The sequence below is a fragment of the Larus michahellis genome, chromosome 1 (genome assembly GCF_964199755.1).
Source record: "Larus michahellis chromosome 1, bLarMic1.1, whole genome shotgun sequence".
NCBI classification, from domain to species: Eukaryota; Metazoa; Chordata; class Aves; order Charadriiformes; family Laridae; genus Larus; species Larus michahellis.
In genome coordinates, this window is record NC_133896.1 from 66,661,995 (window position 1) to 66,675,523 (window position 13,529).

The following is a 13,529-nucleotide window of genomic DNA, read 5'->3' on the forward strand; positions in this document are numbered from 1 at the left end:
GGCCCTGGGATGCATTACGCTGTGCCCAAACAGCAAAAGATGCCGTGGTGACAGCATCTGTTTCTGAAGAAAACCTTTAGGCACAGCAGCAGAGCGAAGCCTCCACTCACCTGCAGGAAAGCGTCCCCAGGGAAGAAAATAACCATCCTGTCACCAAGAGTTTGTGATAGAAAGCAGCTCTGGGCTTTTCACTTTAGCATCGGTGCTTCCCTACCTGCCAGGGGCTGGGGGCACGGTAAAACATGGACGGGGAGGAAAATCCAGGGGTCACGGTTCCCTGGGACTTGTGCCATGTTGTTGGCCGCCCCGTGTCTGGACAGGGACGAGACGTGGCCGGAGCTGACCGTGTTCTCGCCTCTGGAGCGTCCCAGCAGGACGCAAACCCACGCCCGCCCCCCGCCACCCCCCTTGCCGGGGACCTCGGACACGCCGGTCCCCGAGGCTGACAGTGACCCCGCCGCCCCCCCGGCGGGTCTCCGCTGCCCCGCACCGTGCCGAGGCCGAGCCTCCCTCCCGGAGGCGGCCCTGGGGGACACTCCCCCCCTCCCCCAGCCCCGTCGGAGGCGGCGGGGCCGCGTCCGGCGCAGACAAGGGTTAACACCAGCGAGCGGAGCCGAGCGGAGCGGAGCCGATCGGGGCGCACCGCGGCCCCGCAGCGCCGCCGCCCGGCCCCTCCGCCGCCGCCGCCCCCCTGCCCCGCCGCCTCCCCTCGGCCCCGCCGCCGCCGCCGCCCCCGCCTCGGCCTCCGCCCGCCGCCGCCTCCGCCGCGCACATGGCCCCGGCCCCGGTAAGTCCGCCGGGGGGAAAGCGCGGCTCCTCGGCCGCGACAAAAGCGGGGTCGGATGCGGAGGGGGCCGGGCCGGGGCGAGCGGAGCCCCACGAAGTAACGGGCCGGGAGCGCGGCGTCTCGCCGCGGTAGGGGAACGAGGTGACATTGTCACGGCCGCCGGGGGACCGGGGCGGGCGGCGCTGGGTCGGGGGCGGGCAAGTGGCCGGGGACCCCCCGCCCGATGAGGGGCGGGCGGGCACGGTCGGGGGTGAGCCGCTCTCCGCGGCCTGCGGCCCCCCGCCGCCCCGGAGGGGAGGGCAGCCGAAAGGTGGCATCGCGGAGGGCCCGGCCGGAGCCATCTGGGTAGGGAATTCACTCACGTTCGGCTCCCTGTGGACAAATCTGGGCACCCCACGCGTGTACCAAGGCACGGGAGCCGAGGGTGGTGGTGGCAGGCAAGGGTGCTGCAAGGGCTGCCCCGTTGCTGGGGCTGGAGGAGCTGTCATTGTCCAGGCAGCCGGAGGGGATGCGAAGCCCCGGTGCCTGCATGCGACAGCTTTGGGCTCTTTCTAGGGAGAAGGAGCTGGGGTGCCGTGGTGAGGCCAGAGCAGCCGGTGTTTTGTTAGGGTCCCACACAGTAAGGGCTATGTGCTGGGCAGTCCTCCATATGAAAGCAAGCAAACACTCCTGTTCAGGGGCTTGCACTTTTCCCATGTGGGACCTGCCTTTGGCCTTGTGAAAGACTACTCTTCCCAGGACAAGTGGAGGACCTGTTTTTGAGATCTTCCAAGGACTTCCTTCAATGGGTAGAGGCAGAGCCTGTATTTCGCTCAGCTGTGTTTGTGTCACTCGGGCAGAGTAAAGGGAAGGTTGACATCCCCGACCCTCTCCACGGGGATGTGCTTGGTGTTGTCCATCCCCAGGGAGACCTGCCTTTGCCCCCTTTCTCCTCACAGCCCTCGGTGGAACAGATTACAGGAAGGTCTGTAGGAGGAGGGGTGAGTAGGGGATTGGCAACAGTTTTAAACTGAAAGAGTGGAGATTTAGATTAGATATTAGAAAGAAATTCTTTACTGTGAGGGTGGTGAGGCACTGGAACAGGTTGCCCAGGGAGGTGGTGGATGCCCCATCCCTGGAAGTGTTCAAGGCCAGGCTGGATGGGGCTGTGAGCAGCCTGGTCTAGTGGGAGGTGTCCCTGCCCATGGCAGGAGGGTTGGAACTGGATGATCTTTAAGGTCCCTTCCAACCCAAACCATTCTATGATTCTATGATTCTCACTTTAATGGGGGTCTCTTAAAAGCCAAGACCAACCACTGGAGTTTAGAGTAGGTTTGAGGTAGCTCTGAACTCACTGTGAGCGGAGACACAGAAAAGCAGAGCTGGTTCCTGGAGAGTTTCCACTCTGCTTTTAACAGCAACTGCTGGTTCCAGATGCTTCACATGGTTTTACTTACAGGTATATCCAGTGTTTATAAAAGGAACAGCACTTCAGCCAAAGTTCCCATAAATCAGACTCTCTGATTTTCTGAGAGAGACAAGAGGAGATTCTTAATATGAATATTTATCCTGTGTGTTTCATAGCATCTATTTCAGAAGTAGGTGACAACCACACACAAACACCAATCCAAGGAGAATGTTAGCCCAGCAGCTCCCTTGCAGGGTAAGGCCTTCCTGCAGTTAGAGAGCACCCCTTGTGTGCATATGTGTGTCTATTCATGCACATACTTCCAAAGAAGATTCTTCCCTTAATGCTTCTGAGCAGAAACACCTATACTTCATGAAGAAAGACTAGTGTTCTCCCATGACATTCACTGAATGACACAACAAACCCCATCTCTCAGCCAAGGACAGATAGATAGCGGTAGAGGTACAACCCCAAGCAGGAAAAAATAGTTATTATTCCATCTTGCTTTATTCAAGACTAGTCATCTCCCAAATCAAACAACAGCGGGTAGAAGACAGTATCTCTTCAATACAGTTATTGCTGAGGGGAGAACATCTGTCTCCCTGAATCCTGAGCGATACCATTTCACATGCCTGGGTTTTACCGTGCACGCGGAAAAGATGGCTTTTCCCCTTGGTTCCCACACTGTTGGCCTGGGGAAGCACTGTCAACCTTGACGATGCCTGAGGGCTAGGAAGGAGGACACCTTCACTTGTTTCCATCTTCCCATACATCCCTGAGACAGCGTGTCTGACTCGACACCACGTAGAAGAGCCACAATGGCTGACCCTCCTTTGCTGCTCACTTCTCTCTTCTGTGTCCTGTATCAGTGCTGGTTGCTGACTGAGACACACCTGCATGGTTCAGGGCCACCAGCAGCTTCTGGGCGGCAGCCTGCAACTCTTCCTCCCCCACTGCTTTCCCCATGGTCAACAACTGCTGAAGTGTCTGCATTGCACTCTGCACATGGGTGTCTTGCAGCCTCAGGAGGAGATCTTGGAAATCAGTGGTGGGCATCTGTCTTTGCTGCTGGCCACTGGCTGCCACTTTTGTGGCTTGTGGGTCAGAAGGATTTAGTTGCATTTTCCTCGACCGTGGTGTGACCTCAGGTAAGGAGTTGGGAATCATAGCTATTTCCGTGTGAGGGATGGGGTGGGCTGGCTGGGCCGTTGTGGGAGGTGTCGGAAATAGGGGCTGGCGACTAAAGATGCTGGACAACATGGCATCACTGCTCCTAGTCATGCCGTTGAAGGCTTGTGTGCTGTCCAGCTCAGCTTTTGTCTTTCCTGGGCATGCAATCCTCTGTGGAGGAGAAAACACACCTCTGTGGAGATGGCGGGCCTGGGCAGTAGGCACCTAGCCACCCCCCTGTTCTGCGGGGTTAGCACTCAATGCACAATCCCATCTTTCCCATTCCCTACAAAGATGAGCCCAAGACAGGAAAGAAACCTTCATCTCCTTTCCTGGTTAAGTCTCCCCACAAATCTCTTCTTGTGACCACCAGTTGTCTTTCTCCTTACTTTTCTTCCCATGAATCACCCGCCCTTTCTCCTGCAGTAGCCTAGATTGTCTCATCTTGCTTGGGAGTGAGAGCTGGTGATAAGGGCTGAGGTGGTCCTCAGAGGTTCATTTTCTTCAAGAATACCTTCCCCAAAGTCTCCTTTTTGTCAAGTGGCTCAAAGTGCCATCTGTCAGCTAGTCAGCTTGGTGTGAGCACCCCTGGAAAGTGGGCTGCCCATGGCTCTCTTCTGTCATCCCTGTCTTTTAGCCTCCTGTTTTCCCACTTTCTTATTTTCAAGGCTCTCCCTTTTTCCTGATCATTGCTCAGAGCATACCATGATCTTTAGGAAACAGCTAAATAACTCACCTTAATGAAGTACCTTTTCCTAGTACAGCGATAAAAAGAAAAGGTGCAGAAGTCAGGGAAGAAAAGAGTTCCTGGCAGTTCAGAGCATATGGGCCCTAGAAAGAGGAAAACAAAGACACAAACTCAGTGATAAACTTCAGTGCTGGGGTCCCACCAGCTCTCAGTAATAACCTCACTGTTGAATGGCATCTTCCATGAAAACCACCGTGCCATTCAGGGGCCTCCCTGAAACGCTACCGCTTCTTGGTCGTCTCCATGACCCAAGGCATGAGAGGAGGCTGGCCCTGGGGACACACGTGGATGCAATCAAGTGTGAGAGAGGATGCTCATAAGCAGATGTCTTCTCACTGCAGGATCGCTACCCACCCCTCTCCTCCACTGGCTCACAAGTCTCCTTCCCCTTCCAGCAATCAGGTCTAGTGCTGGCCATGCAGGACCCCCATCCATCTGCCTGCCCTTGGGAGTCACGGTTGGCTTTACCCTCAGGGATGACTCCATGGTTTTCGTACTCGTCCAGTCTCCGGACCAGGGGGTTCTGGCAGCCGTACAGTTCACGAAGGAGGCAGGCAGTGCTGGCGCGGTGGGTGGCCCGGAGGGACCTGAAGAACTGACGGTACTCCTGGTTGGAGAGTGGTGTTCCCAGCTGCTGCGCTTTCCCAGCCTGAAGGCCGTCTGTGTAGCTCCAACCCAAGAGCACTGGTGAAAAATAAAATGCAGGGAGTCAGGGGGAGAAGGAAACGCTAACCATGGCACATGCAGAGGAGCTGGAGGGCTGAACCCAGATCTCTGTTGTCTTCTCTGGGTGCAGGATCCAGCACATGGGAAATGCAGTAACAGGCTCAAGATGGGGGTCTAGACCTGGGGAAAACCTCCTCTCCCCATGTTGAAAGGGGTGTAAGATTTTGGGGACAGTACACGGCTAAGGTACCTTGACCAAAGCTCTGGAGATTCAAATCCTGAACTGGGAGAAATGTCTTGGAAGTTATGGCTGAAACTGGGAATGTAGCTCTGCTATCAGGGCTGGAGCAAGGAGACTGGTTCCTTTCCAGATTTTGGCCTCTGAAAATTCTCTTCCTCTGGATAAGTAGGTCCAGGCCCCTTGAGTTAATAGAGCATTCCCCAGTGGATGTGTGTATGCCCTTACAATGGTCCAAACATGGACTGAACCCTCATGCAAAACTTACAGCCAGTTCTTCCCTGTAAAGAACATTATGAAAGCTTGTGAAATCCAACATTTGGAGGTTAGATGTGCCCAAATAAAAGCGTCATGTGCAATCTTAATTTCACCTCGTCTTGCATATGCTTTTTATACATTCTTCAAGTACACAGCAAGCTACTCTTCTTTCCTTGAGACTTGCAGCTCCTTCAGTATAGGGAATGGACCTGCTCTGGCAGGGAATCAGTCGCTGGGGTTAGGCACTTGCTATGTGCAGGTCATCTGCCTCATTTCCCACAGCTTGGAAGGTGTATGGAAGAATGAGTCAGGCAGATGCTGGAAGGGCAAGGGTAGTTTTGTGGATACTCCTCCAAGAAGTAGGTTTTATTCCTGGCTATACCACAGAGGCTCCTGTGTGATGCTAGGCAAGTACCAAGTTTCTGAGCATGTTATTAATGTCATTTTCCTTACCTTGTGGGTTGCCTTTTATAGGAAGGCTGAGCTCTCTTGCAGTTTTGGAGTCTGCATGTGGTGTATTTGGAATGGCAAGTAAGTGCTACATTAGCGCATGTACTCTGAGAAGCCAGGGTTGAGATGTCTCAAACTGAGATTCTAAAAGTAGTGGATGTTTTTGACTTTAATCCCTCTTTGCCCTCATTTTGCCATTTGCAAGATCACTATAAACCAATTAATAGCTGTGAAGCTCTAAAACACAGAGTATGTTAAAAGTTCATGAGGAAATGAGTCATTCTGTCTATAGCAGAGTTCAAATGGGATCAGTAAATAAATCAGAGAGTCAAACACTGAACACTAAGGGTGACATAACGTACCAAATAGCTGCTCATTAGAAAGGCAATGTCCATCCAGGGACTAAAGCCAAAACCCGTGTGAAAACAGTGAAGCCAGGAAATTAAAGAGCTGGAGTACTACATCCATGCACAAGGGAACAAATCTAAGATGGCAAAATGACTGTGATTCAGGTGTGCTCCAAGTTTGACTTTGCAACCTCTGTCATAGTGTCTTAACCTATGACATCTTTTGTTGTTTTTTTTTTTCTTTTGGTAAAAACAAACTTAAAAACTTCCTCATGGCCTGTATCTTGTTAACATCTATGCCATCTTATTAACACCTATGCCATCTTATTAACACCTATGTGTCTGTATCACAGAATCACAGAATCACAGAATGGTAGGGGTCGGAAGGGCCCTCTGAAGATCATCTGGTCCAACCCCCCTGCCAGAGCAGGGTCACCTAGAGCAGGTTGCACAGGAAGATGTAGATGCAGCAGGATCAAACAAAACCATGTAACATTCTCCCCAAGAGGACAGCGGGGGTTACTGAGCACTCGGTGAGGCAATAGGAGAGGAGAGCACCACACTTTGCCAGGTGACTGGGGGGGTTTGCAGAAAGCAGGGGAACATGGGACCCCTCCATGGTCTCCCACCAGGCTGCGGCCAGAGCAGCCTGGCCTTTCTATCAATTTCTTCCAGCTATATCCTTTTCTCTTTGTCTTTAACCAAGGTCTTCTCTCAGACCTCTTTCTCTTGCCTCCCCTGTTGCTTCACCTGGCCAGCTCTTCCCTTCTGGCCTTGTGGATCAAGTCCAGATCTCTGCCTTTGTGCTCGTGTCTGGTTTACGTGCCCAGCTGTCCCCACCATAGCGCCTCCAGTCTCTGTTTCTGCTCCAGCCTCTGCCCACTGAATCCAGCTTCAATTCCTTCTCCCCGGCTCCTTGGTTACTCTCTGGCCCTTCTTGATGAATAAAATACTAGCTCCGACGGGTGAAGACTGGCAACATTTTAAGCACCTGAGGTCTTTGCACCTGAGGCGTTCGAAGGTGCTCCTGTCTCTTCCTCTCGCCTCCAGATTGCCAAAGCTGAGGAGCGTTGGGGGAGGGTTGGCTGCCCTTCCTCACAACCAGTTTTGAAGGAGAGACATTTCTTACTCACCGGACAAAACCAGACAAGCCCATGTGGCCGACATCGCAATGCGAGCGGTGCTGTAACAGCCTGTGCTGTCAAAAGTGTCACCTCTGCTGCTTTGCCCGCCTGCCTGCGTCCTCCTCCTGCCCCGCTGGGTCTGCCCAGGAGACCTGGGGGAGGCGGCATGGCTGGTGGTGTCACAAACGCCTCTGTTCCCACCATTCCTCCCTCAGCTGCCCCTGCCGCCCTCTGCCTCCCCTCCTGCCCCGGGGAGGGCAGTGTCAGCTGCCTGCCTGAGGCTGAGTTTGGACATGGCCCACCTCCTGTGGCAGCAGGGCCTGCCCGCCTCCTTGCTGTGCTATGGGGTCCAAACCCAGAGAAAGCCCCCACAGAGAATGTTTGGTTTCCCCGTGTTGACATCCACGGCAGGTTTCTGTTCTCCGTGCCTCTCCTGCCTCCCCAAGGCTTGTGGTCTTGGTGGTGGCTTGCCTGCTCCTGGCCAGCCATGTCCTTCATGGGGCAGCCCCTTTGGGGCCTCCATCTGTCTGTCATCATGGGAGCTCGGTGTGGCCCATCACCTCCCCACGTTACAGGTCACCTCTCTCATTCCTCAAAAGGACCAGGGTACCTCATCAGCCAGGATGCTCCTTGGGGACTCAGCTTTGTCCAAACATGGTTTCCTTGGAGACCAGCACCTTCTCCCTGTCAGGTGCTTGGTGGCGTTTCAGGTTTCCCATCTTGTTTAGGGACAGATCTTTACTACACACCACACAATGTGCTTTTCTGCTGTATCCCACAACCTGCCTGGCTCTGCACAGCATCAGCCATCTCCTGCATCGGCTGTCTGCCTTCTGTAGGTGCTCACCCACCAGTTTTAGGGTGCATGTTGACCATGTGCTCGTCCGGAAGGATGTTTCTCTCCTCCTGAAATCAGAAGGATGGTTCAGCAGGGTGAGGCTTGCTTGCAAAGCAGCACTGTCTCATAGGTGGATGGGGGGATGTCCTATGGGTAGGAAGACCTTGGCTTCCCTGCCTCATACCTGGGACCAGAGCCTGCAGCTGCTGCCTGCTGCCGGGAGGAGTGGAAACACCCTCTCCCCAAGGGGTGATGCCTACCAAATCCACCGTGAAGGAGGCGTTGGGGAGCAGGAAGGGCGTCACTCCAGGCTGAGGCAGAGCCAACAAAACGTCAGCGTGCCATTCTATCAGGGGCCTTCTTCTATCATCGTGGCATTATGCAGGTGTGGAAGTCTTCCCTCTGCCTTTGGGATGGCCTGGCAACCGATGTCTATCACAATGCCCTCCTCTGATACACCACCAAGCAGCCAGTTCAGTTTGTTTATCATTTTGGAAGGACAAGATGCTGGTTTACATTTCCTTTTCTGACGAACGCCCAGTCGTGAGTAATTTTACACTTGTTTGTACTGGCATGGTGGGAATCCACGTGACAAAAATGGTGCCACACCATTGCAGAGCTGGCATGCACACGTGTGGTTTTTAGGCATTTTCTTTCTGTAACCTGTACATTTCTAGGATGTCACTGAGCCCTCAGCATCTTAAAATGCCTCTGTACAAGTACCGCTGCACAAATGTAGTGCTAAAGCTAAATGGGTGACCTAATTTTCTATCCCACAAATCCCGCTCTTGTGCAGCTTACTTCTGCTCTGAAAAAGAGATCCTTGAGAAGTGGGACTGCATGTTGGCGGATTAAACCATCTCGGTGTTCATGCATAAACAGGTCTGTGTGTGAGTGTTTTTCTTCTTGCTACCAGCCCTGTAAACACCTTCTGGAACGAGGCAGCCAAATTGCCATTTTTCTGTACCACAGGACAGGAAATTCGGCCTTCGGACTGCTGCTGTCGATAATGTGTGAGCAGACCAAAATCTCTTCTCTCACCCAGAGCTGTGCGTGCCTGGCTGGGCCACTGAGAGCAACCAAGCGCAATACTCCTTCGGTAAAGGAAACAAATGAGACGCCAGGCAGTGGCAGAAGGCAGCCCAGTTGTGAAGGCAGCACCTTTCCTCTGCCTGCAGAACAGAACGGCATTAACTACATTATGTGCTCATTTAGTTCATTAGGAAGAAAGGGGACGGAGAAAAAATGGTTTGAGGAATCAATATTTTTTTCTTATGCAAAACTCAGTAGGAGGCATTTTTGGTCTGGAAGCGCAGCAGAAGGAACATCCAGACACTTGTGAGAAGGCAGCAAGCTGGCAGGCAGCTCTCCGCAGCATGTGTAGTTGAGCCCATCTTTGCTATGTGAGCTGGCTCTCATTACTGGACCTAAACGGTGGCGTCACGATGTGTGGCAGAGCAGACAGTGACCCTGACTCTTGTTTCTGGGTGTCATTTTTCTCTGGTCTAGGTTGCTTTCGTCTCCTAAATACTTACTCTCCTGTAATCTCACTCTACAGCACCGCTAATATGCTGGGTATTTATTACATCTGTTTTCTTTCCTCTGAGCAGGATCTGCAGTCCCTGACTGGGCTTTAACCTCCTGGATGGAGTGAAGAGAAACAGCTCTGCGGCCAGAAGCAGCTAAACACCGAGACAGTAGAGAGACTGCTCACAAGGTGAGAAATTAAATAGAGCATGTCTGGGAAGGGAAGAAAAGAGCTGAATGCTGAAAATTTGGCATGTGCTGTGCTGCACGCTCTACGCTCATCCTGCCTCTTCCGCTCCCATGCTATATAGATTCTGCTTTCAGGCAGATTCGTAGGCAGATGAAACACGCTCCTGGAGAATCTAACATCCTTTAAAAAAGAGCCTATCCAAAATGAAATCAAATCTTGTATATTTTTCAGCAAAGACTATACTCAGAATGTTAGAAGGCATAACTAACCAAAGTGTGGCTTTTTCTTCCTTTCACGCTGAGAACATTTTAAATGTTTTATTGGTCACTTTGCTGTCTTGGGGTGCATGCCTTGGGCTGGTGTTCTACCTTTATTTGTACTACAAATGTTTCTCAGCCCTGAGTGTTGTGAACAAAACTTTGGAAATCAGTATAACTAGTGTGGTGTTGTCTTCCAAAATCAGCAGATCACCCGAAACAAAATCTGAGGGGTTTATCCTGCTGCATTTGTCTAGTATTCTGACCTCCCACATGTAAGAGGACAATGTTACTTCTGTGAGCAGTGCCACCCAGCTAATTGGCTTACCTGACACTGCAGCATCCATTTCCAAGGTGTGTTCTCCATATACGCATAACTAATAAAAAACCAGGAGCTTCTAAATGTTTCAGTCTAAATGTTAATTTCCATGCTTGGTTAATAAAACAGTTCACCGTTCCACCCACTTTCCTTTGTGTTCTGCAGACAAAATCCAGATACCATTTGCTGCAGAATATGTAGGGCTTTCTTTTTAAGGAAAAGGGCTATGACTGGAAAGAAGAAAGAAAATAGTCTACTTGGCAGGGTGAATGTTCCTGTGGTGTTGGCTGCTTCCTTGATTAAGCATGGGAATGCTGTAAGAAGAGCAGTGATTCATAGGCAACGGGAAGAGAAGCAGCTACAGTGGGGGTTGTTGAGGAGAGCAGTGATGATGTTCCTCTAACCTCGCTAGGCATGGGAACTTTGAGGACAAGCAAGTGACAGGTTTTGTCCTTTAGGGCTGTGACTTTATGACAGAGGACCCTCTTTGCAGTCGGTGCCACAGTGGCCGCCCATCCTTGGGTCACACTCGCTTCCCATGCTCCTCGGTCTCCGTGCCCTCATTCTGCCCAGAGAAGATACCGAGGAGCTGGCTCCTGGGCTGTTAGCTAATGGCAGGTGACGTGCAGCAGGTCTCTGCGGTTGCCCTGGTTGGACTTCTCCCACAGAGAAGCCGGGGGGGTTATTTATTGCTAGTTCCTCTGTTCACTCCAGCAGGTGACACGACCATGGGCGACACACAGAAGGGCAAGCTTCATCAGGAAAGTCCTATCAGAGCTGAACTGCATCTGTTCCCCTCCAGAAAGCTCACAGGAGATACCCTCCAGGACACCGATCAAAGACAGGACTGCAAGCAGGAGCTGGAGATGGAAAGTGAGGTGGAGACGTCTTTTGGAAAGAGACTGGGAATGGTGACTCCCTGTGGGATGGAAGTCTGGGAGTGCGAGGACAGTGGTAGCGCCCACATCAGCAAGGTTATCCTTGCTGGGGACAAGCCAGACCCACCTGTGTGTGGGAACGGTGCCATTTGGATTCAGCAGGTGGGAGAGAAAACCTACGAGTGTCCCGAATGTGGGAAGAGCTTCAGCCGGAGCTCGTACCTGAGCCAGCACCAGAGGATCCACCTGGCAGAGAAACCCTTCAGCTGCTCTGAATGTGGGAAGAGTTTCACCCGCAACTCGGACCTGATCAAACACCAGCGGATCCACACCGGTGAGAAGCCCTACCAGTGCAACGAGTGCGAGAAGACCTTCAGCCAGAGGTCCAATGTCATCAGGCACCAGCGGACCCACACGGGAGAGAGACACTACCAGTGCAACGAATGCGGGAAGAGCTTCAGCCAGAATTCGCATCTCATCGTCCACCAGCGAAGCCACAAGGGTGAGAAACCCTTTCATTGCCCCCGGTGCGAGAAAAGCTTCAGTGACCGCTCCTCCCTGATCATACACCGGAGAGTCCACACCGGAGAGAAGCCCCACAAGTGTCAGGAGTGCGGGAAGCGTTTCCGGGACAGCTCAGCCATCATTCGGCATCAGAGGATCCACACGGGAGAGAAGCCATATGAGTGCACCGAGTGCAGGAAAACCTTCCGGCAGAGCTCCTCGCTGGTGACTCACATGCGAACGCACACGGGCGAGAAGCCCTACAAGTGCCCTGTGTGCGGGAAGGGCTTTAGCCAGAGCTCAGCACTCACCACTCATCGCCGGATCCACGGTGGGAAGGCCTTGCCCATGTACCACGGCGGCCTCCTGCCCAGCCCCTACCAGTGCGCTGAGTGCGGCCGGAGGTGCAGCGACCGCTCCACTCTGGCCAAGCACCAGACCACGCACGCCGAGGAGCGGCCCTACATCTGCGTGGAGTGCGGGGACAGCTTCCGTCGGAGCTCGGCTCTCAACGTCCACCTGAGGATCCACCGCGGGGAGAGACCCTACAAGTGCGAGGAGTGTGGAAAAACATTCAGGCACAGCTCAGCCCTCGGTGCCCACCTGAGGATCCACGCAGGAGCCAAGCCCTACGAGTGCGGCGAGTGTGGGAAAAGCTTCCGGAAAAGCTCGACGCTTAAAGTGCATTTGAAAATCCACCTGGCCAAGAGACCTTATAAATGTACGGTGGGTAGGAGAATGCTCACTTCCCGCTCACTTCTGCCATAAAGGGCTGGAGCGGGTGTTTGGGCCAGGAACCAAAAGCAGTGTTTGGGGGCACCTGAAGAAGGTGGGTGATGAGAACCACAGCGCGAAGAGACTGACTGGAGTTGTGGTAACTCTAAGTGTCGGGGCTGGGTGTTTAAGCCCAGCAGCACAAAAAACATTAGGAGGTCTGGAAGCAGGGAGTTAGTCCTAAGAGCTGAGCGCTGGTGGTTTAGGAAGAGCGCTGAGAGCCTGAGGAATGGGCATCAGGTAAATACGCGGTAGAATAGCAACTGGGAGAATCAGTCTTGTAAAATAACTTTTTGACTAAAGTGAAGATGAAAATAAAAAGTTCCAGGTTGGTTCTGACTCAAAACTTTGGCTTGTTAGACACTGTAGGAGTCTTAGGAACTCTCTTTTTTTGTTACCTTCCCTTATTTTTCATGAATGTAGTAAGTTTACCCAGTGTCTGACAAGGCGCTTCCAAATCTTTTGAGTCTAAGGCCTAGGAGCTGAACTTCGATCTGTTTGTCTTTTCTTCCTCTTTTCCAAATCTGACATGGGACAATGAATTCCTACCTCCGCACGTCAAGCCTGGCTGACGTGGCAGCTGAGCTACGCAGGACGGTCGTGGCTGTGCCCAGGAAACAGGGATGCTCGTGCGTTTCCAGTCGGAACGTGGCCCGTGGCTAGTCTGTGTCAGTTTTCTCCCTGCTGGTTCGATGCACCTTCCAACGTGGGCTGTCAACAAAACGTGGGCAAAAATGTGGCCTTACCTTGTTTAACCAAAAAAAAAAAAAATACCCCCCCCCCGCAAGATGTCAGAGTTGGAATTGGTACTCGATGGGTTCCTACTGGTAGTCCAGAGGTTGTTTGCGGTTTTGTAGTCCTTTTTTACAATTGAGTACTCTTCTTTAGTTGTTTGTAAAATATTAACATATAAAGTCCAGTGTTAGCAGTTAGGAATTACTCTATTTGCATTTATTACTACGCTAACAACCGCGTATTGCATAAACCTCCTCTACATTGCCATGTTTTATGACTACCTATGTGTTTCCACCCTAAATAAAACCTTTTTTTTTCCCCCAGTATAACAC

General features: G+C 52.4%; 2 protein-coding genes across 5 annotated transcripts; one reads left to right on the top strand and one right to left on the bottom strand.

Annotated features, from left to right (window-relative positions):
- Positions 1-651: 651 nt before the first annotated feature.
- On the top strand, positions 652-13,516 carry LOC141742110 (uncharacterized). Of its 4 annotated transcripts, none has more exons than XM_074583596.1 (3): positions 652-787; positions 9,624-9,730; positions 11,021-13,516. In XM_074583596.1, the coding sequence occupies exon 3, from the start codon at positions 11,035-11,037 to the stop codon at positions 12,454-12,456; it is 1,422 nt and encodes a 473-aa protein (XP_074439697.1). In that variant the 5' UTR covers positions 652-787; positions 9,624-9,730; positions 11,021-11,034; the 3' UTR covers positions 12,457-13,516. The 4 variants fall into 4 exon arrangements, with proteins under 4 accessions (XP_074439697.1, XP_074439718.1, XP_074439703.1 ...); XM_074583617.1 differs by having other exon boundaries at positions 11,024-13,516; XM_074583602.1 differs by lacking the exon at positions 652-787 and adding an exon at positions 9,140-9,522.
- Positions 2,866-10,354, bottom strand: LOC141737590 (uncharacterized). The gene is made up of 9 exons (XM_074572533.1): positions 10,316-10,354; positions 9,055-9,185; positions 8,815-8,821; positions 8,274-8,324; positions 8,023-8,081; positions 7,185-7,327; positions 4,561-4,776; positions 4,081-4,175; positions 2,866-3,515 (listed from the first exon to the last, which is right to left on the bottom strand). The coding sequence occupies exons 1-9, from the start codon at positions 10,352-10,354 to the stop codon at positions 3,015-3,017; spliced, it is 1,242 nt and encodes a 413-aa protein (XP_074428634.1). The 3' UTR covers positions 2,866-3,014.
- Positions 13,517-13,529: the final 13 nt, after the last annotated feature.

Bases quoted from the DNA above. Each gene is read 5' to 3' on its own strand.
- LOC141742110 (XM_074583596.1), top strand. From the start codon at position 11,035: ATGGGCGACACACAGAAGGGCAAGCTTCATCAGGAAAGTCCTATCAGA.
- LOC141737590 (XM_074572533.1), bottom strand. From the start codon at position 10,354: ATGGAGAACACACCTTGGAAATGGATGCTGCAGTGTCAG. The intron at 4,777-7,184 runs GTGAGTAAGAAA...ATTTTTCACCAG, and splicing joins GGCTTGTCTGGTTTTGTCCG to TGCTCTTGGGTTGGAGCTAC. The intron at 4,176-4,560 runs GTAAAGCCAACC...TCCTCTTTCTAG, and splicing joins CCATGGAGTCATCCCTGAGG to GGCCCATATGCTCTGAACTG.